The following is a 27,096-nucleotide window of genomic DNA, read 5'->3' on the forward strand; positions in this document are numbered from 1 at the left end:
ATCACATGATTTTCTTATGAGTGACCGAGAAAAATATTTCAGGCAACCTACTGATCATATGTTTTCTTATGGGTGACCGAGAAAAAGATTTCAGGCAACCTACTGCTCACATGATTTTCTTATGGGTGACCGAGAAAATGATTTCAGGCAACCTACTGCTCAGAACTGACACAAAACGTCCTCAGTAAGTGCATAAAGTACGTCAGTGAAACCATTTCTTCCCTTAGGGCATGAATTCCCACATATATCGCGGTCTAAAATGGTTCACACTGCAATGAGCAATGGCACGATGTTCTTGACAGTGTTTGCCACTGCTGACATCCCTCTGACAATTCAACCCTACTCTAAGGACATTGTGGGGCTGCAACCACATACTCCGACTCATTTGGAGTGTAGTGAGGTTGCAATTTTTGCTCTGGTATCCAGGGTGGCCGCACTAGAGACTGTTCAAAACCATTCTATGAAATCTGAACACTATCTGAAGCAGCAAAGGGCTCTTACGCTTTTGCAACCTTCCTGTTTTGCATCATCCTGTGTCGTGATTACGGAGGAGTGGAACACAGAAATGTGCGTGAATAAATCAGCAATTGTCCCTCTAAGACCCACCAGTTTGGCAACATCCTCGGTGTCCCCAACCTTTGTTGAGCACGTTAGATATGTACCTGCCAGGGACCTTGGCACTCATTCAGCTATGTGGTGCCTTCAGGGTTGGTCAGCTGGGGATATAATGCGAACACCTTGTGAACTACACAAGCACTTGTGCATCCTGTTGCCACAAACTGTTCTCCTGTTTGGAGCAGAAGTAAATCCAGACCAATACCATGGCTATCAGTGCTTGCAGTATTTGCCAACCATATCTCCAACAACCACAAGCAATAACACAGGAATGGATGAAACTCAAAAGATACAGAGAATTACCAGTTCATGAAACATTGTTCAATTGACCACACAAACAACTAACACTCTAGAAATCAATATGGGTAAACAACGGTGAACTCATTCCAAAAACCTATGGTCTAAGGCAGTGATATGCAAAGTTTTTGGGTCCACAGCTCCAGTGACCGGTATCGCATTGTGTTCAGTGATGAATTGCGGCTCTTTATTACCCCAGATCATCATCAGTGAGTAATGTGGGGACCTGGGAAGAGATACCATTTTTCCAACATTACAGAGAGGCACAGTGGTTTTACTCCTGGCATTACGGCGTGGGAAGTGATTGGGTATGATTTCAGGGCATGGCTTGTAGTGAATGTGGGAACTCATACAGCACAACAGTGCGCCATGGCCCTCTCACATCCTCGTGTGTTACCTCTCATGCAACACTATTGTGGTGCCATTTTTCAATAGTTTAATGTTCGCTAACACATGGCACATGTCTCTACGAACTATCTATGTGAAGTTGAGGTATTCCCATGGCCAGCAAGGGCTCCAGACCTGTCCCTAGTAGAACGTGTGGATCTGGCTCAGACATCAACTCTGTCCCACTGCCAGAATGCAAGATATCAAGGACCTGTTGAAACTGCTGTGGGTCAGCTCACTCCGGGAGAGGATACAATGATTTTACGTCACCCCTTCCATCTGAATCAGTGGATGCATCCAAGCCAGATGGAATGCATCATTATACTGATAAGTGGGCTCATACACTGGGGTGACGAAAGTCATGGGATACCCCCTAATATTGTGTCAGACCTCATTTTGTCTAGCATAGTGCAGAGACTCGACATGGCATAGATTCCACAAGTCATTGGAAGTCCCCTGTAGAAATACTGAGCTGTGTTACCTCTGTAGCTGTCCATAATTGTGAAAGTGTTGCCGATACAAGATTTTTTGCACCAACTGACCACTCGATTCTGTCCCATAAATGTTTGACGGGTTCCATGTTGGGTGATCTGGGTGGCCAAGTCATTCACTTGAAATGTCTAGACTGTTCTTCAAACCGATTGTGAACAACTGTGGTCTGTAAGATGGTGCACTGTCATCCATAAAAATTCTATCATTGTTTGGGAACATGAATGGTTGCAAATGGTCTCCAAGTAGCTGAACATAACCATCCCAGTCAATGCTGTGTTCAGTTGGATCAGAGGACCAAGTCCATTCCATATAAACGAAGGCACACCATTACGGAGGCACCAGAAGTTTGCACACTGCCTTATTAGCAACTTGGGTTGGTGGCTTCATGGGGTCTGCATCACATTTGAACCCTACCAGCAGCTCTTACCAACGAATTATCAATACTCATCTGACCAGGCCTCTGTTTTCCAGACATCTAGGGTCCAATCAATATAATGAAGAGCCCAGGAGACATGCTGCAGGCGATGTCATGCTGTTGGTAAAGGCACTCTCGTCAGTTGTCTTCTGCCACAGCCCATTAATGCCAAATTTCGTTGCACTGTTCTGAAGGATACATGCATCTTATATCCCGCATTGATTTCTGCAGTTATTTCGTGTAGTGTTATTTGTCTGTTAGCACTGGCAATTCTACAAAAATGCCACTACTTTTATTTGTTAAGTGAAGGCCGTCAGGCACTGTATTGTCCACGGTGAGAGGTAATGCCTGAAATTTGCTATTCTTCGCACACTCTTGACACTACGTATGTCAGAATATTGTATTCCCTAATGATTTCTGAAATGGAATGTCCCATGCATCTAGTTCCAACTACCATTCCATATTCAAAGTCTGTTAATTCCCATCTTGTGGCCATAATCATGTTGGAAATCTTTTCACATGAATCACCTGAGTGCAAATGACAGTTCCACCAATGCACTCCCTTTTACACCTTGGGTACACAGTATGGCTACCACATGTGTATGTGCATATCGCTATCCCTGTCACCTCAGTGAACTGCCAAGTTCTTTGAAAACTGACTCAATTTTCTAATCACTGAAATAACAAAACATACCCTCTGAACTTAAGAAGTTTCCTTTTGTTTCCCTCTAACCTTCTAGATAGCTCACTTTTTCTGTCAGGCATGTAGATACTGACATTTCATAAGCAACTCTGGGGTGGATGATGCATGGTGCATGGACGCATCAGTATTATTTCTCCCTTACTGTATTTGGTTATTTCATTTTATCATCATAGGCACACAAAGATACCTGTAACAGAACCACACTACGAAACATGCATATGAATGGTTGGCAAAATAATGTTCGACAATGAAAACTCCTACAAAAAAATGTCTGATTAGCAACATGAACAGAACCCTTCTGCAACTCATATGACCTCTACAAATCATTTGGTGGGTGTGCTCACTGTTCTTATGCCTACAGTTTTCTATAGTGGTAAAAGATATAATTGCTGTCACTGTAGTTCCAATTAAAATAACAGGTACCTTTATGTATTTGTCCTTTCACCATCCATACATCTGTCCAACGCACATGCTTTTAGAAGTATGATATTAACATAAAAAATGATATGAAAACCCAAGACTGTATCAGAGAGATTTAAGGAAGATTACCTCAAGCACTTGTGAATTCTTCATCAGCATATTTTCTCGAGGAATACGAACACTTTTGAAGCCTAGGTATCCATTGTTTGTGCAGTTCATCCCCAGCTTTGTACCTATTTCTCCTATTACGATACCTGTTGGAAAAATGTTTGAAAATTGCACACATTTTTAATTATTTAACTCAAAGCTTATCTAACTGTGTTCACCTGTACAGTAATAATATTTATTTTGAGTGCTAAGTAATAATATTGTTATGTGCCCGAAATTTTCTTTTACTAAATAAAAATGTCAACAGAAGAAATTTTGTTTCTGTTACTTACTCTCACCCAGCCAGTTTCAAGTACATTGAATTTTTTTGGGATTGTGTGGACGATATTTTTCTGCAAGTCTGATGGTATGTCCCGATCTCGCAGATTCAACACACCGACTTGAATAGTCATTTGGTTGTGACTTCTCCTAATAACTTTAGAATTTCCAAAGCAATGTTATACCCCTTCTGCCTTATCTGATTGCAAGTCTTCCAAAGCCCTATAAAGCCTGACTAATACTGGATCTCCTGTGTCTTCCATATCAACTCCCACATCATATTATCAGGCAAGACCTCCCTCCATAGACGGTTTCATTGTATTCTTTCTACTTATCTGTTCTCTCCTTCGTGTGTAACAGTGAAATTTCAGTTTCATTCTTAATGTTGATGCCCTTGCTTTTAATTTTAACAAATGCTGTTTTGACTTTTCTGTATGATGAATCAGCCTTTATGACAAACATTTGTTTTTGCATTTCTTCAAATTTTTCCTACTGTCACTTTTTCCTAGCTCCCCTGCACTTCCTAAGTAACTTACATTGTTGTATTTCTGTCTTTTCCTAAACATTTTTACACCATCTCCTTTCATTAAGCAATTGAAGTATTTCTCTTACCAAAGGTTTCTTCACAGTTACCTTCCTTGTACCTATGTTTATCTACCCAGTTTGTTGATAGTCTTTTTAAAGACATCCATTCCTCTTCAAATTAACTGACTACTGAGGTGTTAATTATCTCAGTAGCAATAGCTTCAGAGAACATCAAAAACATCTCATAGTTCCAGAATGAGATTTTCACTCTGCAGCGGAGTGTGCGCTGATATGAAACTTCCTGGCAGATTAAAACTGTGTGCCCGATCGAGACTCGAACTCGGGACCTTTGCCTTTCGCGGGCAAGTGCTCTACCATCTGAGCTACCGAAGCACGACTCACGCCCGGTACTCACAGCTTTACTTCTGCCAGTATCTCGTCTCCTACCTTCCAAACTTTACAGAAGCTCTCCTGCGAACCTTGCAGAACTAGCACTCCTGAAAGAAAGGATATAGCGGAGACATGGCTTAGCCACAGCCTGGGGGAGGTTTCCAGAATGAGATTTTCACTCTGCAGCGGAGTGTGCGCTGATATGAAACTTCCTGGCAGATTAAAACTGTGTGCCCGACCGAGACTCGAACTCGGGACCTTTGCCTTTCGCGGGCAAGTGCTCTACCATCTGAGCTACCGAAGCACGACTCACGCCCGGTACTCACAGCTTTACTTCTGCCAGTATCTCGTCTCCTACCTTCCAAACTTTACAGAAGCTCTCCTGCGAACCTTGCAGTACCGGGCGTGAGTCGTGCTTCGGTAGCTCAGATGGTAGAGCACTTGCCCGCGAAAGGCAAAGGTCCCGAGTTCGAGTCTCGGTCGGGCACGCAGTTTTAATCTGCCAGGAAGTTTTACATCTCATAGTTCCTCAGTACTACAGTATTCGACTTTTTCCTCAATGATTCTTCTTCACAATTCTCTTAAACTTCAATCCACTCTTCATCATTGCTAAATTGCAATATGAATCTATACATGTTCCTGGGTACACCTTACAGTCCAATATCTGACCTAGGAAACCGCTCATCCACTGCCACTGACATGAGTTGATTATTTTGACGAAACTTCTCACAGCAAAAGGGCACAGTTTGAGGTTAAAAAGCAGTTGTTCTCTACCACGCCATGACAAACAAGGCCTTAGTAATGTGGATGTGCGCAGTTTGATTTTCTCTCTCTCTCTCTCTCTCTCTCTCTCTCTCTCTCTCTCTCTCTCTCACACACACACACACACACACACACAATTGACATTCACTACTGTAGATCTCTGTACGTGAGTGAAACTTCAACAGATTCTGTATATCATAGTAACTATCAATAGTATTAACGACAGCATTGTTTATATCACAACAACTTATGTTACTGTTTTATTTATTTATTGTCATATTTAGTAATATATGTGCATCATATTTTACTAGCAGAAAAACCACCACTTTCAAACAGACTGCTGGTTTTTCAATTACAGTCTGCCATAGATTATTCATTATGATGAAGTACTGCATAAATCACAATCTAATCAAACTGACAATTTACAGTAAGTAGCTAGTCATTTTATAGCACACATTGGACATGAATGTGTCTGCATGTACACCATTAATGCATTTCAGAATGACTGAGGATGGCATGTGACAATGTCATTTGATATTGTTCATCCATTATTCTACATTGATTCACACTTTCAGTGATTAATCATATCTGAGTTTATTTTACATCAGCAAAAAGAAAGTGTGATCGATAGACCAGCACTCTTCAGGAACATTTGTAACTTAAAAATACTGACAATCACAGTAAAGGATTATTAAATTTACCTGGCAATGGATGATGAGTCTCCTCATCCCTTAGCTGCACAATAAATGGATGGATGCCATGACACTTGCCCTTTGTGTGAAGCTGTGCCATAACAACTGCATAATTTGCTGTCTGCCCCACTGCAACAAGAACAGAAATCCATTAAACTCATGTATGCTTAATGTAATTGGAAATTTAAGAGGAATATTTTTAGATTTATTTTTAATGGTGATGCAACATGATTTTAAAACATACAAAGAACATTTTAATTGCTGAAACATTCCTTTAAAAAAATAAAAGTAAAGTTATCTCCAAAATGAAGGTTGGTTGCTTTAGTAGGCATGGTTCTACAGGACGTGGTATGCCCCACCTTTCTCTGCCCTTTGATTTACCTTGCCAGTTATAAGCGAGCTATTGTTTAATATGGACTCTAAACTGTGGGGAAAACTGACATTTTTACACGATTCAGTCTTTGCCAAGGGTAAAAGAAATGAAAAGTGACAGAAAATTCCTAGTTTTGACAGGGAATCAAACCCTGAGCAGCCTTTGAATTGTAGTCTGGAACTTACTATCGAGCTACACATAGTCAAATTACTAAACAATTACCTAGTCATCTTTGGAAGTTACCTGCACATTGCAGAAGAATAAAACAACTTTAGAAATGAATAAGAAAACTCAATACAAAAATTTGCAACCTGAATAACAACTGATCAAATAGCAGTAATCATTAAGAAGTACAGAAACTGAACTTTGGTAGTACTCGTAGTAAATTTGGATGATGGGAAATTACAGTTTCTTCTGTTGGATACATGAATAAAAATGAAAAGAGGACAAGTGATGGATATGTGGTAAGGTGTGGTGTTTCTCTTCTGTTAATGTGTACTCTACCCCACCTACATTTATACCTTATGGAATATGTCAGAGAGTAAATTTACCGGGTGATCAAAAAGTCAGTATAAATTTGAAAACTTAATAAACCACAGAATAATGTAGATAGAGAGGTAAAAATTGACACACATGCTTGGAATGACATGGGGTTTTATTAGGAAAAACAAAAGAGTATTGCTAGACATGTGAAAGATCTCTTGCGTGCATTGTTTGGTGATGATTGTGCGCTCAGCCACCACTTTCGTCATGCTTGGCTCCCAGATCCCCAGACCTCAGTCCATGCGATTATTGGCTTTGGAGTTACCTGAAGTTGCAAGTGTACCGTGATCGACCGACATCTCTAGGGATGCTGAAAGACAACATCCGACACCAATGCCTCACTATAACTCAGGACATGCTTTACAGTGCTGTTCACAACATTATTCCTCGACTACAGCTATTGTTGAGGAATGATGGTGGACATATTGAGCAATTCCTGTAAAGATCATCATCTTTGCTTTGTCTTACTTTGTTATGCTAATTATTGCTGTTCTGATCAGATGAAGGGCCATCTGTCGGACGTTTTTTGAACTTTTGTAATTTTTTTTTTTTTTTTTGGGGGGGGGGGGGGGGGGGGATTCTAATAAAACCCCATGTCATTCCAAGCATGTGTGTCAATTTGTACCTCTCTATCTACAGTATTCCGTGATTTATTCAGTTTTCAAATTTATACTGACTTTTTGATCACCCGGTACTTTTGGTACTATTGTCATTTCCACTGACCTTTTGTGTTCCCTTTGCAAATGTTGCAAGGAAGATTGTCAGTAAGCCATCATACGACCTCAGAGTTCTCTGACTTTCCCATCACTGTTACTTTGCAAACTGTATATGGGGGATCTAAGGATCTAATGCCTTTCTTATGGTGTCTGCTACAGGAGAAGTTTGATGAGCATCTCTGTGATGCTAAAATTTACTAAACTAGGCAATTATTTTCTGTTACTATGGCTGGACAGTCCTGCAATATTTTAAAAATGACAACATTTTCCAAATGGGTTGTTATTAAATGTTTCTACTCACAATCACAATTTTGCCCTATTGTGTCATTCTCAAATGACAGCTCACTGAAGTGTGTCAGTGCATAACTGTTCCTTTTAAGAGGACACTGTCCTCATCTCAACCACATTTACAAATTGCATATGCATTATAGGACAGAATTCTTTGTCATTTATATAAAAGAAAGATTCTGCACTGATACACTCCTTAGTGAGCTGTCTCTCAGGAAAGGCATAGACTGAAACTTCAGTTGTGAATAAGGACACATAACAACAGCCCAGGGAAGAAAAAGTCATGTCTAAAATAAACCATATTCAGAATGTAGCGTACTCCTTTGTATCTCCCATATCCCAGACTGGCTAGAGATTCTCAAGCATCGGCTGAGAGAGTGTTTTGTAAGCCACGTTGCATCAGCTTGAGTGAACCACAATTTGGTTGCCAGTTGTGAAAACCCAGTGGCAGGCACTGCAATACTGCTACCTCTGCATCCTGAACTCTGCACGCTGCCTTACGAGATGCCAGCTCACTGCACATACAATGCCTGGGGCAGCAATTTTCAGGCACACATGACAACAAGCAGGGTTTCCTGTCACAATGATGCTGACTGGAGAAGTATAGCTAGGCCTCCAGCCCAACAGAGGAGCACACATGCTGGGGACTCACCTCTCGTCACCTGACATTAGACCTGACCTGTCCTGTCCTGCCCCAATGTCATCCTGCACTCCTGACATAACTATTACTGGGGCCATGCTGCACTTTGAGTCCAGTCCTGTCTATGATTCCATCTAGAGAAATGATGCAGCCTCAGTGCCAGCCGACTGTCTCCATAATCAATACTGGCTGCTAGACGCAGTCATGGGCCTCCTAGTGCCAGCTGGCATGATGTCCTCTGTAAGGATACTGTAATTGACATCCTCGCCAGTGAACTACCTAGCAGCAGGCACTAGCTGCTGAGCCTCATGTTCTAAAACATTCTGTGGTCTCTCACCTTTTTTCTGGCAGACAGGGTCCTGTCGTGTCATGGCAAGAGTATGTGTTAGTAGCGAGGACATGGTAGCAGTAGTGGGGCAGACTCAGTCAAGTGAACATGTCGTGAAATAGCTGTGAATCATAAATACACAAGGTGGATTATTATGTGTTTAATACTGCATTAAGGGAAATATTTCATTGAAACAGAAATGTTCCACCATCCATGGCTTTTTTGGAGTGTGACGACGATGAGGTCCCATACTCCGAGGAGCGTCGGGGACGATGTGGGAGACCTGCACCGCTGTACTAGGCAAGGTCCTAGTGGAGGTGGTTTGCCATTGCCTTCCTCCAACCGTAATGGGGATGAATGATGATGACGATGATGATGATGATGATGATGATGATGATGAAGACAACACCCAGTCATCTCGAGGCAGGAAAAATCCCTGACCCGCCGGGAATCGAACCCGGGACCCCGTGCGCGGGAAGCGAGAACGCTATCGCAAGACCACGAATTTGTCAGTATTATCGAAGTTAATGGCTGTGATATAATTAGGCATGTTTTCCATTGTCATCAATGTCAGATATGTTATCTTTTATTCTAGAAGGATCTTAGCATCTCTCATTACAATTTTGGCGGTAAATAATTAGAGATATGCCAAGTACAGTCCAGCAGCAATTTCATTTTTATGTGGTCATGGCTGGAGTAAGCCATTTGTCCCATAGTCTGATTGCTAACCATGAGAAATATGGTCAGAAAGCTTGAAATTATGGTTGGGCAGCTTACATCTCAGGCATCAAACTAGGTCTGTTCTGGTGGGGCCTACAGTAGATGTCAATGTCTAGCACTCCATTGACACCAGAGATCCTGGGTTAATCACAGGCCATGCCAAACATGGCTTGCTGTCTCACAGCCTACCCACAACTCGCACCGCTGGTGCTGGTTGCCTCTTTGTGGTGGGGCTGTGCTGACACAGTCCATCTCAGTAATTCTGCCCTAGATGGCTGTAGCTACCATTGTGGGTGGCATGTTCTGTCATCTCAATGGTTCTTGGATGCAGGCACTGGCCAATTCTGCCATACAGGATGGGCTGCTAATAAAAGCTGTTTAATTCAAGATGGCCACCAAGTAAGATCACAGGTATTTTCTTTGTCCCCAAAAAGAACTTATTGAAGAAGAAATAGTGTCAAATTTAAATTTTCTTAGTTTCATATATTTGCTGTAGTGTCCATTCTTGTCACACAACTGAATATTAGCGACCCAGCAGAGCTTATTCTTGAAAAAACTTCATGTTATCTGAAGTCCCAATAATCGTGACATAACCCGAAATTTTGCGTGACAAACACAAAAAAATTCTATGCAAGTTTTCTTGATAGTGCAAAATTTGTTAAAAAAAGTTTCATTATTGTCTATTGTCTCAGTAAAAGTGTAATTAAACATTTCTAAATTGTATTTAACTAACACATTTTGTACTGTTTACTACTAAGACAGACACGATCTAGGCCTAAATTTTCTGAGTTATAAACGTTTAAAAACTTGACAAAACACATTTGATAATGTAAATTATCTAAAAGCAAAGTAATTACTAATTCATTCTTCTGTCATTGTATCTCTAAATCAGTACAAAACAACAACAACAACAACAAATGCACATAAGACTCCTTTTTCTTTCACACACACACACACACACACACACACAGAGCCAATCTCGCGTCCTTGACAAATTTAAAACATTCTTCAAACTTAATTATTCTTTCGAAACTACCCATGAGTGAGAAATGTGGCAGCTGTTATAGGGTAGTGAGTAGAGTGATTTGTTGCCAATCTTGCAGGAAATATTTTCACAGGGGGGGGGGGGGGGGGGATGCAGTGGGAAGAATGTTGGGAGAACAGAAGAGGCTCTCTCCTGGTACTGCAGAGTATGCAGTAGGAACATTTTGATTGGGGAACAGGAAAGGAAAATCTGTGCCCTTCAGGCACAGTTGGTGGAAGCAAGGAAGGAACTGATAAGGATCAAGGGAGATAGGGGGCAGGAGGGTGGTTGGGAACTGGTAGCTGGTAGGAGGATAGGAAGAAAGAGAAAGCAATCTGACGATTTATCATCAACACCAAAAACAGGTATCTACCACTGCCAGAGTTAAGTCAAGAAGAGCCTCAGGTAGAACGAGGAGCAGGAAATGTGCAGCACACTTCAACCAATGCCAAGAAGCCTAGGAATGTACGAAGTGTTAGTAAGAAGAAAGTGCTGCTACTTGGTAGTAGCCATGGGTGAGGTGTAGGCCCTCGGTTACAGGAAAGTTTAGGGGCAGTGTACCAGGCCACCAGTATCCTCAAGCCAAATGTAGGGCCAAGTCATGTGATAGAGAACTCAGGGTCTTTATGTAAGGACTTTACAAAAGAGGGCCACGTAGTGATAGTGGGTGGTGTGATACTAAAATGTAGACTTTCACGGCCGGAAATATCATGTCCATTATAATTATCCGGGCTGTTATGCCGTGGTCGGTTGATGAATTCTGTGTTGAGGACATATTGGTCAGCTTCGATGTGGTATCGCTGTTTACCATGGTTCCACTTAATGATGTATTGGAACAGCTGGATCGAATTTTTCCTGCCGATATTTCAGAACTGTTTAAGTGCTGTTTGACGACCACATAGTTCAAGTGGAATGAACAGTTTTATGAGCAAACGGATGGCATGGCTATGGAAAGCCCCCCTAAGTCCCGTAATTGCAAACTTCTTTATGGAGAAATTCGAAGAACAGGCCTTAGGTACTGCCAGCAAAAAACCAAATGTATGGTTCCGATACGTGGATGACACGTTTGTGCTGTGGAGACATGGTAGGGAGGAACTAAGCCGGTTCCACAAACATCTCAACAGCATAAACTCGAGAATTCAGTTTACAATGGAGGAGGAGGTAGATGGCAAGTTACATTTCCTCGATGTGCTTGTTTTTAGAAATGAAAATGGTAGTTTGGGCCACTCAGTATACCGCAAACCCACGCACACGGACCGTTATTTGCACCGGGATTCGAACCACCACCCACAACAGAAGCGGGGTGTTATCAAGACGTTAGCGGACAGAGCTAGAAATATTTGTGAACCTGAGTTGCTCGACACACAGATGGAACATCTCCACAATGCACTAATGAAGAACGGATATTCGTCCGCCGAAATAAAACGTGCATTGAGGCAGCCACGCAGAAATCATACTGACGTACAGGCTACTGCAAAACCTAAGGTTTTCCTGCCGTTTGTTAAAAATGTAACGGAAAGAATAGGGAGGCTCTTGACGAAGCGGAATATTACCGTAATTTACAAGCCCACCAGGAAGATACAGGAATACCTTAAGCCTGCCAAGGACGCTCGCAAACCACTGGAAAAAGCTGGAGTGTATAGGATCCCATGCAGCTGTGGTGATGTTTATGTGGGTACCACTAAAAGAACTGTTTCTAAACGTTTGGAAGAGCATAAGGGAAATTGTAGAAGAGGAGAAACGGAACAATCAGCTGTTGCGGAGCATGCTTTCCAGCCAGGGAACCACAATATTCATTTCGAGGAGACGCAAGTACTAGCGGCCACAAGCGGATATTACGAAAGGCTCTACAGGGAGGCAATCGAAATCGCTAAACACCTAAATAATTTCAACCGAAAGGAGGAGGGTGTGAAATTAAACGGTATATGGATGCCGGTGTTAAAGAAGATGTGTACCACACGTCCACTACTGGGTGATGGCAACGGCGATCGACGGCGACGGACAGCGGCCAATTGCACTGACGTTTTCAAAACACGTGACGTCACACTGTGGCGTGGGAGCGCGCGGACACAGAATTTAGCGGCAGTCAGTAGCGAGCCAGTGGGTGTGTTGGACTTTCCATTGAGCTACGGACCCCCTTGAAGATGTCTCCCGCAGTCGGAGACGAAACGTTGGGAATTGACACAGAATTCATCAACCGACCACGGCATAACAGCCCGAATAATTATAATGGACAGTGGGTGGGGTGGGAACAGTTTGGAGAGGGATGGGGCATATGACATAGGAGGTGGCCTGGAAAAGATAGCTTCCCTGACTCATGGCACCAATGTACACTTTGTTGAGCTGTTCCGGCATCATGATCGACCACACCTTGATGGAGCTGTGAGCTGTGAGGCGAATCAATGTGTGGTTAGAGATGGCCCTGAAGGCAACCAACTTCGCTCATGTTTCTCTGGTACCCATCAGGACTATCAACAGATGGAGTTTCACTAGGCATGGCATACACCTTAACAGGACTGGGAAGGGAAGATTGGTACAGCTGAAATTGTGGGGGGTGGATCCTGGGCCACACATGGTCAAATACCTGTGGTTATGGGTAGGAATAGTAAGTTTTTTTTAGGATAAATCCAGACAACAGGGTCCCCTGCCTAAAGAGTATCTCCAGCCATTTAAAAAATACTGAAACAATCACACAAATACAGATTTTAACACTCCAAATGTCACTAAGAAAAACAAACCATTGGAAAGAGTAACATGGAGCATTTCACTGACTTAACAATCCTCCATAAAAACATGCAATCAATAAAAAATAAAATACAACTATTAGAAGTTGAGCTCCAAACTTTGAACTGCACAGTTACTGAGCACTGGCGCAGAAAAACAGAAATCCAACATGTAGTATTATCATTGTATGACAGGGTAAACTCTTACTGCAGAACTGCTTCAAGGGGTGGAGGATCATGCATTTATATCAGAAAAGGAACACAGTTCAAATCAAGACATGCCCTCAGTACAATAAGTGAGGACAAACACTCTGAAATATCAGCTATTGAATTAACAGGGCTTGATATCACCAAGAAATTAATAATTTTGTATGTGTATATATCTCCCAGTGGTAGTGTGGACACTTTTTTCAATAAATTAACAGAAGTTGTAGATAAAGTCTCAAGTACGAAGGTCAGCAAAATTCTGTGTGTGAACATTAATATCAACACTAATATCATAAATGAATCTAGCAGTACCCTCATAAATATCCTTCAGAGTTTTGGCATGTCCCTATTGGTCGATAGTGCAACAAGGGTTACTACACTGACTGCATCAGTAATTGACCATGTGACCACAAACATGGACAAGGAAAAATGTGACATAGCTGTAAAAGATCTCTGACTATCAGACCATCTCTGACACATAACAGTAAAAATCAGGCAACGAACCATTCCCTAAACTACAAGCCTACAAATGACATCTATCAGAAATCTAAATAAAAGATTTTTCAAAAGAACTAGCAAAACAAAGCTGGGATGAAGTGTATAAGGAAACCAATGTGAATACGAAATTCTCTAAATACACCATATTATTTAAACTGAACTTTGAAAAGGCAATGCTTAGATGAAGTACAAATATGTGTATTGAAACAATGCTTAGAGATTATACAAGGCCCCTTAACAAATATAATAAATGAATCCTTCACATCAGGGACGTTTCCAGAGCAGTTAAAACAGGTAAGAGTTGTACCTTTGCTTAAGAAAGGTAATGCAGAAGACATAGAAAATTACTGGCCCATTTCCCCGCTGTCACCATTCTAAAAAATAATAGAAGCAATTATGAAAGACAGATTAATGAATTACCTGAATAAATACAATCTTTTAAGCAAATCAAAGTTTGGTTTTCGGAGTGGCAAAAATACAGAGTCAGCGATAGTAGAATTCACTAAAGTTGTACTTGATGCTCTTGACAAAGATATTTTTGGATCTTTCTAAGGCCTTTGATACAGTTGACCACAAGATTCTATCAAATAAATTAGAAGCACTATGAATAAGAGAGGTAGCTAATGACTGGTTTCGATCACACCTAGCAGATAGATTACAAAGAGTAGAGATAACACAACACTTATCAGAATCAAAATACATTAATATAGGGGTTCCGCAAGGTAACATATTAGGACCAATACTATTTCTGATATACATCAATAACTTTCCCAGTACTGTTACTAATGGTGAAAAAATTCTCTTCGCTGATGACAGCAATATTATAGTCACTCAGAAAACATGAGAACTTGCAGAGAAAGCAAATGAAACTCTCAAGGAAGTTTACGATTGGTCAACAAGCAATGCAATGACATTGAACATAAAGAAAAAGAATGTTATGAATTTCAGTTTGAAGAGGGGAAAATGATGATGATAAATTAAATGTAGATGGCACCTCTATAGACTGTGTAAGAAATGCAAAATTTCTAGGAATGAATATTGATTGTCAATTGAAATGGTGTGGACACACAAAGGTACTTGCAAACAGGATGTCATCAGCATGTTATGCCCTCAGAATCCTATCATCAGTGTGTAACATGCAGTGTCTTTTAGTTACATACTATTCATGCGTACACTCAATTCTTAGCACAAAATATGAACACAATTTTCAAACTTCAGAAGAGAGCCATACAAATAATAACCAAAAACAGTGGTCGAGCTCATTGTAAAGATCTGTTCAAAACACTGGGGATTTTAACTGCTTCATGAGAATATATTTACCAGTCAGTTTTACACATCAAAAATAACAATGGTAATAACTGCACAAACATCTCTGCCCATGACCATGGAACAAGAGCTAGACTCAACTTACATTTGCCAAGAAAAAATAAACATAAAACTAGAAACAGCATTTTCTACCAAGGAATAAAACTGTACAATAAATTACCAAAAGAGACTAAAAAATTGCAAAAATACACATATTTAAAAAGGCATCTAAAAAGTACCTGTTATGCAATCCTTTTATACATTGAAGGATTACTTAGATAAAACAGAGTAGGGCTTTGGTAAAAAAAGATGTTACGCAAATAAATAAATAATAATAATGATGATTATAAAAGATCCAACATTTCATTTAACGCCTTCACACTATGTTTTTTTCCTTCTTTTTTCCTTTTCTTGAAAAACAGGAATGCTTACCCGCAAGCTATGCATAGCACAATACTAACACCTCTTCCTCTTTCTGAGCTCAACATCTCACTCATTATAGAGGACTGCTGACTCAGTTTTTCAGGATAGCAAATGGGAAGTTGCAGTACAGAAAATGTCCCAGAGATACCAGTGTGTGTGTGTGTGTGTGTGTGTGTGTGTGTGTGTGTGCTTAGTGAGTGAAGTGTTATGAAACAATGTGTGTATAGTGTGTGCAGTGACTGATAGTGAGATATGAGTGAACAGTGTGGCATTATCATTATTAAATAAGTTATTTGTAAAAAAGTATTGTATACCAGGAGTAAATCAAATGACTGTCTCTAACTAGAAGTCTGTAAATGTATGTGTATACGAATTAGCTTAATTTAAATTGGTCTAAACTTGTAAATACTTTGACATGTCCTCTATCCTTGTAAAAAGAGATCTATGGATGAACAAAGCAGCAGCAGCAGCAGCAGCAGCAGCAGCAGCTACTACTACTACTACTACTACTACTACTACTACTATTTCCAAGAACATTCTTTGGCTTTGTTGTTGCCTCTGATCTGGTGTTACCCATTCTCTGAGGTCATCCATACATAACATCCTGATGGCCAGGTAGCCAGTCTGCCACCAATGAGTGACTACATATTTGTCAACAAGCCGGAATGATACCTACGAGTTAAATACCCTTGAGTTTCTTCCAATGAATCTCAGCCTGGCAATGACATTTCCGATGTTCTCTCTGATTAATCCACTTTTGGTCCTTCTGGAGACATACTCCAGGATATTTTACGGTTGTTACTGTTTCCAGTTCTGAGCACAATGTGTATATTTAAAAATAATAGACCTTCCCCCTCTATTTATGCAGACCATGTTACATTTATTTGTTTTGAGGTTGAATTGCCAGTCCATGCACCAAGCATTAGTGTTCTACGGATCTTTCTGAATTCAACTATAATTTACAGGCATTTTTACTTTTGTATAAGCAACAAATCGTCAGTGAACAGCCTCTCAGGGCTTCCAACATTGTCCATGTCCTCACACCATAGCTGAAATCATGGAAAGGATATGTACAGCTGTGGATAAAATCCCACTGAAAATACTAAATCAGGATATGGAAGTCGGTTCACTGTCTGGAGGAATGCATGGAACATGATAGTGACCATCTGTTATGGTGTTATACCCAAAACCAAGTGAAGGGTGTATATGATACACAATGACATACATTTTTCTTTATTTTCAGTGTGCATTTCAATAAATTTTTTGTTTTTTTCAAAGTTCTGTACTCTTTATAGCATACCATTAATTCTGTCAGCCCTGTATGTTTCACCTATTCTCTGTGTCATTTACATTAATACTGTAATTAAGCTGTAATTTGAATTTTCCAAACACTTCCTTACATGCATCTACACTGCTCAACAAAAGTTTGGAATACTATCGTAAAATCTAGTCTACAACACTAGAGGCCTCACTGACCTGGGCACTTCATGCATTATCAACTTGCTCATGGATGGTGTTTACTATTGGCGCGCTCTGTGGCAGGTTTTCAGTCATGTAAACATATGACTGCCACAGCGGCACACTGCGAGCAGTCTAGTATTATTCAGTTTGTTTTCAGCATTGCAGTATCATGCCATGTAGAGGCCATACACCACTTTGATGGAGTGAGGATAGTGGCTTTACTTTAAGCATGTCATACACATCAAGGTTTTTTTTTATGGCGCGAAACTGCTACGGTCATTAGCGCCCGGTCTGTTACTTAGGAAAAGGTAAAAAGAAACGAAACTGGAAACCATCAGCAATGGGAACAAAACTCAAAAAATTGGAGAAACTAAAAACAGAAGAAAAGCTTTAAAAAACCACTATAATAAAAAAAAAAATTTTTCACGAGCGGTCTAGCGCAACCAATAACCACCACATTCAATGATTATACTAACAACAATGTCGATTATACGATCGAGATCTATAAAATACAGCGCTACATGCTCTTCATAATGTAAAGCCCTATACACACGCACGACTCGGCGGTCGCAGAGCGACTGGCGCTGAGAGCGGAAGTGCGGCTGGACCCCTGCGGCGGGCCTTATCAGACGTTATCAGCGCCGTTACGCAACCGGACATGAATTTTTCTGCAACACGGGTCTAGTAATACTAGGACCCGTGTTGTGTTGCAGCGGCCAGAAACTAAGTCCGAATTCAAGGTCAAGCGCAGTAAAACGCGTAAGACACAATACCCACCCACCGTCCCCTCTCCTAAACTCAGTAGACCACCCAAACAGTACGTATACTGTTTAATTAAGTTATTTTTAAGCAATTATTTGTTATCAGCGACGTAATCTCCATAAGAATAACACACACCGGAAGTGAATTTTTCTGCAACACGGATCAAGTAAATATACGGGACGTGCAACAATGCCATAAGCGAGCGCAACAATCATCCAACAATGGCATTGTTGCATGATTGTTGCGCTCGCTTACGCCATTGTTGCACGATTGTTGCGCGTCCCGTATATTTACTTGATCCGTGTTGCAGAAAAATTCACTTCTGGTGTGTGTTATTCTTATGGAGATTACGTCGCTGATAACGAATAATTGCTTAAAAATAACTTAATTAAACAGTATACGTACTGTTTGGGTGGTCTACTGAGTTTAGGAGAGGGGATGGTGGGTGGGTATTGTGTCTTACTCGAGAACGCGATCGGCTGAGCGCGTGTCATCTGCTAAAATGGAAGATATATCAGGCGACAGCTGTAGACGGGCGAGTAACAGAGTAAAAAAGGGGCACTCAAGAAAAAGGTGTCTTACCGTCCACAGCTGGGAGCAGTGGGGACAGAGTGGGGGAGGATCACCACTTAAAAGATGTCGATGGCTAAAAAGACAGTGCCCCACCCGGAGTCTAGTTAAAATTACCTCCTCCCGATGACGCGTTCGGGAGGAAGAGGTCCAAGCACAGGGAAAAGGTTTCACGTCCCGCAATTTATTATTGGGAAGTGTCTACCAATGTGCGTGCCATAAAAAAGCAACACGATGACATAAAACACTCCGTAGATCGGCGAAGGGAATCATGCGAATAGCTGGTCGAAGAAGAGAGACTGCTGCCTTGACCGCTATATCGGCCGCCTCATTTCCACAGATACCAACGTGTCCTGGGATCCAGAGGAACGCCACAGAGACGCCCCCCAAGTGGAGCAAGTGGAGGCAGTCCTGAATCCGGTGGACCAGAGGGTGGACAGGGTAGAGAGCTTGGAGACTGAGGAGAGAGCTGAGAGAATCTGAACAGATAACATACTGTATCCACTGATGGCGACCAATGTATTGGACAGCCTGGAGAACAGTGTAAAGCTCCGCAGTATAAACCGAACACTGGTCGGGAAGCCGAAATCGATTTGGGGTGTCGCCAACAATATAGGCACTCCCAACACCTAACGATGTTTGTGAGCCAGCAGTGTAAATAAATGTGGCATTCTTCATTTGTGCGCATAGAGCAGCAAATGCCCAACGATAGACAAGTGAGGGGGTACCATCCTTGGGAAACTGACAAAGGTCACGGAGCAGGCAGGTCCGGGGATGGAACCAAGGCAGTGCTGTACCCCAAGTTGTCAAGAAAGTTTTAGGAAAGCGGAAGGAAAGAGAATGGAGCAGTTGACGGAAGCGGACTCCCAGTGGTAGTAGGGAGGAAGGGCGGCCTGCATACCCTAAATCCAAGGAGGCGTCGAAAAAAATTTCATGGGCCGGATTTGCAGGCATGGAAGACAGGTGGCTAGCATAACGACTCAGAAGAGGTTCAGCAGTCTCAGCATAAAGGCTTTCCACAGGGCTGGTGTAGAAAGTTCCAGATACTAAACGTAATCCACGGTGGTGGACAGAGTCGAGACGACGAAGAATAGACGGCCGAGCAGAGGAGTAAACTATGCTTCCATAGTCCAATTTCGATCGCATTAAGGCGCGATAGAGGCGGAGAAGGGCCACTCGGTCCGCTCCGCAGGAGGTACCATTCAGGACACGGAGGGTGTTGAGGGATCGCAGACAGTGAGCCAAAAGATAGGAAACGTGGGAGGATCAGCACAGTTTTCTGTCAAATATAACACCCAAGAATTTAGCGACGTCCACGAATGGAAGGTTAACGGGGCCTAGATGTAGGGAAGGCAGAAGAAACTCCGTTCGACGCCAAAAATTAACACAAACGGTCTTACTGGGAGAAAAGCGGAAGCCGGTTTCGATGCTCCAAGAGTGGGGGCGATCGAGACATTCCTGAAGAAGTCGTTCAAGAAGGCTGGTCCGTTGGGAGCTGTAGTAGATTGCGAAATCGTCCACAAAGAGAGAGCCCGAGACATCAGGAAGGAGACAATCCATAATTGGATTTATGGCAATGGCAAACAGTACAACACTTAGCACAGAGCCCTGGGGTACCCCGTTTTCTTGGGAGAAAGTACAGGAGTGAGTAGTGTTTACCCGCACTCTAAATGTGCGCTCTGCAATAAATTCGCGAAGAAAAAGGGGCAGCTGACCGCACAAAGCCCCAAGAGAACAGTGTGTGGAGGATGCCTGTCCTCCAACAGGTATCGTACGCTCTCTCCAGATCAAAAAATATCGCTACTGTTTGGTGTTTCTGGAGAAAATTGTTCATGATACAAGTGGAGAGAGATCAAGATGGTCAACTGCAGAACGATGCTTTCGGAAACCACATTGGGCAGGTGTTAAAAGACTGCGGGATTCCAGCCACCAAGCTAAATGGCAATTCACCATACGCTCCAAAACCTTGCATACACTACTCGTGAGAGAAATGGCGCGATAGCTAGAGAGAAGATGTTTGTCCTTTCCAGGTTTCGGAACAGGAACGTCTGGGAAAAGTACTGTCAGTCCAAATTCGATTATAAAGGCGAAGGAGTTAACGCAGACTATGGTATGATAAATGCAGCAACATTTGGATGTGGATACCATCCGGTCCTGGGGCGGAGGAGTGAGAAGAAGAGAGTGCATGTTGGAGTTCCCACATGGAGAAAACAGTATTATAGCTTTCGTGATTTTGAGAGGAGAAAGCAAGAGGTTGCCCTTCCGTTGCATGTTTCTTCAGGAGAAATGCTGGCGGGTAATTTGAAGAGCTCGAAATCTCAGCAAAATGTTGATCCAATGAGTTAGAAATTGCGACGGGGTCCACTAATGTATCATGTGCGACAGTGAGCCCAGAGACCGGGGAGAAACTATGCGCGCCAGACAACCATCGAATCCAACTCCAAACTTCCAAGGAGGGAGTGAAGGTGTTAAATGAGCTAGTAAAGAATTCCTAACTTGCCTTCTTGCTACCGCGGATGACGTGACGGCATCGCGCATGGAACTGCTTATAGCGGATACAGTTGGCCAAAGTAGGATGGTGTCTGAAAACGGGATAAGCACGTCGCCGCTCACGTATTGCGTCACGGCATGTCTTGTTCCACCAAGGAACTGGGGGGGCACCGGGGCGAGGTATTGAACGTTCCGCAGCTGTAATAATAACGTCGGTAATATGAGTGACCTCATCGTCAACACTAGGAAAGTGACGGTCATCGAATGTCGCTAGAGACGAAAAAAGTGTCCAATCGGCTTGGGAAAATTTCCAGTGTCGCGGGCGCATATATGGCAGTTGTGGCTGCAATTGAAGGACACATGGAAAGTGGTCACTCGAGTGTGTATCAGCAAGGGCGAACCATTCAAAGCGCCGAGCTAGCGGAACAGTACCGACTGAAAGGTCCAAATGAGAGAAATCTGTCGTGGAGGCAGACAAAAATGTAGGGTCCCCCGTGTTGAGGCAAACAAGGTCCGCTTGGTGGAAGACATGTATCAATAGTGAGCCACGCGGACAAGGATGTGGAGATTCCCAAAGCGGGTGGTGGGCATTGAAGTCCCCAACCAGCAAATATGGGAGCAGAAGCTGACTAAGAAGATGAAGGAGATCAGCTCGTCCCATTGGTGTGGACGATGGAACGAAGACAGTACAAAGAGATAAGGTATATCCAGAAAAGGAAAGACGGACAGCGACAGCTTGGAAGGAAATGTTTAAGGGGATTGGGTGATAATGGAGAGTATCATGGAGAAGAACCATGAGTCCTCCATGTGCTGGAGTGCCCTCAACAGAGGGGAGATCAAATCGGACTGACTGAAAATGGGGGAAAACAAAGCAGTCATGGGGACGCAGCTTTGTTTCCTGAAGACAGAAGATGACCGGCGAGTAGGATCGTAAGAGGATCGACAATTCATCCCGATTGGCTCGAATTCTGCGGATATTCCAATGGATAATGGACATAGGGTGGACAGAAAATGGAAGAATGTGACCAAGGTTGCCGTCAACTCAATGACTGCTCAGAGCTTGCAACCAACACCGTGGAACGGCATTCAGCCGAAGGCAGAAGATCCTGATCCATAGGTTGTTCAGGAGGAGCTCCAGCCACCAGCGATCGGCCGGTTGATCGGCCGCCAGCAGTGCACCTCGGCGACACAGAAGACGGCCGAGGGCGGCTACCGCCAGGTGGTGCTGTAGATGAGACACACCGTGGCGGAGAAGGAGAGGAACTGGGTTTCTTATTAGCCTGCTTGGAAACAGGATGTTTAGATGAAGGAGGAACTGACAGTTGTGAAGTTGGGGTACGTAAAAAATCTTCACGAGTAGGCTCTTTTTTGGAAGTCCGGGTGTCTGACTTTTGGGCTCGAGATTTAGCAGAACCCGATGAAGGGTGAGCCCTAGAGTGAGGAGGTGAAAGTGGGGAGGTTGAACGGGCGATCTTTGCGCTGGCTGATCTGACGACCGTGGCACTAAAGGTGAGATCACAAGTCTGCGTGGCCGCCTCCTTTGTTGGCAGAGGAGAGGCAAGGACACTGCTGTATTTACCTGTCTGAGGCACAGTGGGCTTTCGACTGGCGAATAATTTTCGAGCAGCAAAGGTCGACACCTTTTCCTTCACTCTGATTTCCTGAATGAGCTTTTCGTCTTTAAAAATGGGGCAATCTCTAGAGGAAGCAGCGTGGTCACCCATACAGTTGATGCAATGAGGAGATGGAGGTGGACAAGCACCCTCATGGGCATCCTTGCCACAAGTAACACATTTGGCCGGATTGGAACAGGACTGGCTGGTATGATTGAACCGCTGACACCGATAGCAACGCGTAGGGTTTGGGATGTAAGGGCAAACGGAAATTATCTCATAGCCCGCTTTTATGTTCGATGGGAGTTGAACTCTGTCAAATGTCAAGAAGACAGTACGGGTTGGAACGATGTTCGTGTCAACCCTTTTCATGATTCGACGAACAGCCGTTACGCCCTAGTCAGACAGGTAGTGTTGAATTTCCTCGTCGGACAATCTGTCGACGGAGCGTGTATAAACGATCCCACGTGACGAATTTAAAGTGCGGTGCGCTTCCACCCAGACAGGGAAGGTGTGTAGCAGTGAAGTACGCAGCAATTTTTGTGCCTGGAGGGCACTGACTGTTTCTAACAACAAGGTGCCATTTCGTAATCTGGAACATGACTTTACAGGACCTGCAATTGCGTCGACACCTTTCTGAATGATGAAAGGGTTGACCGTGGAGAAGTCGTGACCTTCGTCAGACCAAGAAACAACAAGGAACTGTGGCAACGATGGAAGAACTGTCTGTGGCTGAGACTCATTGAACTTACGCTTGTGAGCAGACATAGTAGAAGATGAGGAAACCATTGCAGAAGTATCCCCCATGATTACCGGCGTCTCCGATGGCGTGCTCCTCCCATGTGGGGGCCCTCTCTGTGGGCACTCCCGCCTTAGGCGATTGTTCACACCTCAGGTCACACCTCCCGAGAAATGGACGGAGGGACCAATCGGCACTTTCGGAAGGTATCAGCTCGGGTAATCACCCCTCCCTGGGCCTGGCCATTACCAGGGGTTACGTACGTGTGCTACCTGTCTACCCGGGGCGGGGAATTACGCATTACCCCATCACCGGCTACGCATGAAAATGCGTGGATTGGCCTTCAGACACACACAGGGAGGAAAAAAGAGAAAGGGAAAAACAAAGAAAGGGAAAGGAAAGAAGAGAGGTCTCAAATGCCGCAGCGGAGTAACGGGTAAAGAGAAGAGGTAAGGAGAAGAGAAGGACAAAAGAAGGATGAAGACGAGCAAGCAGAGAGAGCGAAGAAAGCGAAAAATGTGTTACATTTTCAAGCGTCCGTCTCCAGACGTAGGCACAAAACATACTCCCAGAGGGGGAGAAAGGGAAGGAAAGAGTAGGAGGTGAGGGGGAGGGGGGAGAAGATGGGGGATGGGGAAGGACGCTGAAAAGGAAGGTGTGCAGCCCGGAAAGCTCGGGGTCCCGTGCTCGCTACGCACGTATCCACAAAAGAGTTGTGGACCCCCTGGGGGGACACATCAAGGTGTTGCCGGTTGGTTTCATGTCACTCAAAGTGGTGTGTCAAAGATGTGGAGAAATTAAAGATAGACAGGATATGTGAACAACAGACCTCTCAGTGGTCATCCTCATAAGATAATACCAATGCAGGATTGTGTCTCCAAATGTCGGCTTGCAGGTGCCCATCATCAACTGCCAGAAAAATTGGAAAAGATTTCTCCTTGGCAACAGGTATTTGTATCTCAGACCAAACACTGCGTAACAGATTGCAACAGGGTGATCTCCATTCCAGAAGACCAATGAGAAGTTTTGCACTGAACCGATGTAATCGAAGGGCCTGGGCTCCTGCACATCAACATTGGTCCTATTGCAGAATAGAGTAATGTCATGTTTGCTGACGAGACCAGGATTGGTTTGCGACCGGACACTAGACGTGCTAGGGTTTGGAGAAGTGCTAGACGACACCAGGAATGCCGATATGTTCAGGAAGTCCATCTGTTTGCAGGTGGAAGTGTAACGTTTTGGGTGGCAATAATGATGGGATGGCAGATCCCTCTAATTGCTACCTAAGGCAATTTGACCAGCCCCTGATACTTACAAGAGGTCCTACAAATGATTGTAAGGCCCTACACACATGAAGTCAGTGTACCTTCAAAGATGCAACATCAACTGGCCAGTACAGTCCCCAGACATGAATGCAATTGAGCATGCATGGGACCTGTTGAAGGTGACCATTGCACAGCGTCCAACTCCACTTGACAATCATCAGGACCTCACTGAAGCTGCCACTGAGGAGTGGGACCTCACACCCCAAGATAAACTTGATGATCTCTTCCAGAGTGTGCCTCACAGAGTGGAAGAACCATCCATGTGTGGGCAGGACATACTCACTACTAACAAGGGAACTTCCCCATCGCACCCCCCTCAGATTTAGTTATAAGTTGGCACAGTGGATAGGCCTTGATAAACTGAACACAGATCAATTGAGAAAACAGGAAGAAGTTGTGTGGAACTGTGAAAAAATAAACAAAATATACAAACTGAGTAGTCCATGGGCTACATAAGCAACATAGTGGACAATATGAGAGTAGGAGTGCCGTGGTAGCGTGAGCAGCTGCAGAACGAGAGGTCCTTGGTTCAAGTCTTCCCTTGACTGAAAATTTTACTTTCTTTATTTTTGCATAGTTATTATCTGTCCGTTCGTTCATTGACATCTCTGTTCACTGTAATAAGTTTAGTGTCTGTGTTTTGCGACCACATCGCAAAACCGTGCGATTAGTAGACGAAAGGACGTGCCTCTCCAATGGGAACAGAAAACATTTGATCGCAAGGTCATAGGTCAACCGATTCCTCCACAGGAAAACACATCTGATATATTCTATACGACACTGGTGACGGCATGTGCGTCACATGACAGGAATAAGTTGTCGACCCACCTAACTTGTACACTTGGCGAATGGGTAAAAAGATTCTTCTACCTTGCCCGATTTAGGTTTTCTTGTGGACGTGATAATCACTCCGAAAAAAGTGATGAAAACATAGGAGTTTGTCACATAAACTGAAAATAAAAAATTAAACTTTTCATTCGATGGAAGATTTGAACCAAGGACCTTTCGTTCCGCAGCTGCTCACGTTACCATGAGACCACGGCGCTCTTGCCTTTCTTTTGTCCTTAATGTTGCCTATCTTGCCATGAACTACTCAGTTTGTATATTTTGCTTATTTTTTCACAGTTCCACACAACTTCTTCCTGTTTTTCTCAATTGATCTGTGTTCAGTTTTTCAAGGCCTATCCACTGTGCCAACTTATAACTAAATCTGAAGGGGGTGCGATGGGGAGGTTCCCTTGTAAGGATAATCATCATGATGAGGTAAAGATTATCACTGTTTTTATTGCAAGATGTACACTTAAGAGAGGGTCTGCTTTGCTCTGCAAGGATTTTTTGTAACTAACCACAATTGTTCTTGTTTTCAGAAGGAACTATGTTTATTTTGTTAAAAAGGTGTTTTAAAAACCTCAATTGGTTTATTATAAGAAGTCATTGTAGTACACTCTATGATATTCCAGACTTTTGTTGAGGTGCGTATATTCTACTCCAGCCAGGGGCAGTCAAGGTTTTGCGGTCACTGAGTACAGTTACTATGTGGGTCTGAGATGTGCATCCACTGAAGATAGTTACTGTCATGACTATGAACTACTACTTGTAGAATTACATTAGGCTAAATGGAGCATATATAAGCACTGACCTGGTGTTAAGAGGCATATATATTTTTAAATTGATGTTCGAGATAATCATTGTAAATATGCTTGAGGTGCAGTAAATTTAAAATGAAGTAAAACTTAAATTCATCTGTGTTGTTTCCAGTTATTTGGTAACCATTCAAAGCAGTTATTTAGTAGTCAGTGAGGCAAGAAGACCATACAGAGGACTCCTGAGGCATTGAAATGTACAAGTGAGAAACGTTATAACTTGAGTTGGTAGTTTTTGCTTTAATAAAATAAGTCCACCCACAAGTAACTCCCTTGGCACCCTCCCCATCCAAGTAAAACAAGCACTGCACATATGTCTGTAACAGGCAGAGTTCCATGACCCAACAGTCAAAACTGTATGTCATGAATAACAAACTGTACTGAAAACACTGCACAGAAAAGAAAGTCAAATAAAACTTTCGTTTGTGGGCACACAGCTTGAAGGCATGTTAAGGTAGCAATTTTCAATCATGATATAATTTGAGAACATACAGATATTTTTTATGATGATAATGGGTATGTTTAGCATGCTGCATACTCTATTTATATCAACAAAACTTTTAAATGTGCTAAAGGGTGAA

At 42.9% G+C, this 27,096-nt stretch overlaps 1 protein-coding gene across 1 annotated transcript in view; it reads right to left on the reverse strand.

The window, feature by feature from the left end:
• LOC124780516 (probable peroxisomal acyl-coenzyme A oxidase 1) overlaps window positions 1-27,096 on the reverse strand; it is a 105,262-nt gene that overhangs the window by 38,447 nt on the left and 39,719 nt on the right. The window contains exons 5-6 of the mRNA XM_047253785.1: window positions 6,134-6,253; window positions 3,459-3,583 (exon numbers count right to left, since the gene is read on the reverse strand). Of these exons, the coding sequence (XP_047109741.1) occupies window positions 3,459-3,583; window positions 6,134-6,253 (245 nt within the window). The remainder of the gene's footprint in view (window positions 1-3,458; window positions 3,584-6,133; window positions 6,254-27,096) is intronic.

This window comes from Schistocerca piceifrons, chromosome 1 (assembly GCF_021461385.2).
Source record: "Schistocerca piceifrons isolate TAMUIC-IGC-003096 chromosome 1, iqSchPice1.1, whole genome shotgun sequence".
NCBI lineage: Eukaryota > Metazoa > Arthropoda > Insecta > Orthoptera > Acrididae > Schistocerca > Schistocerca piceifrons.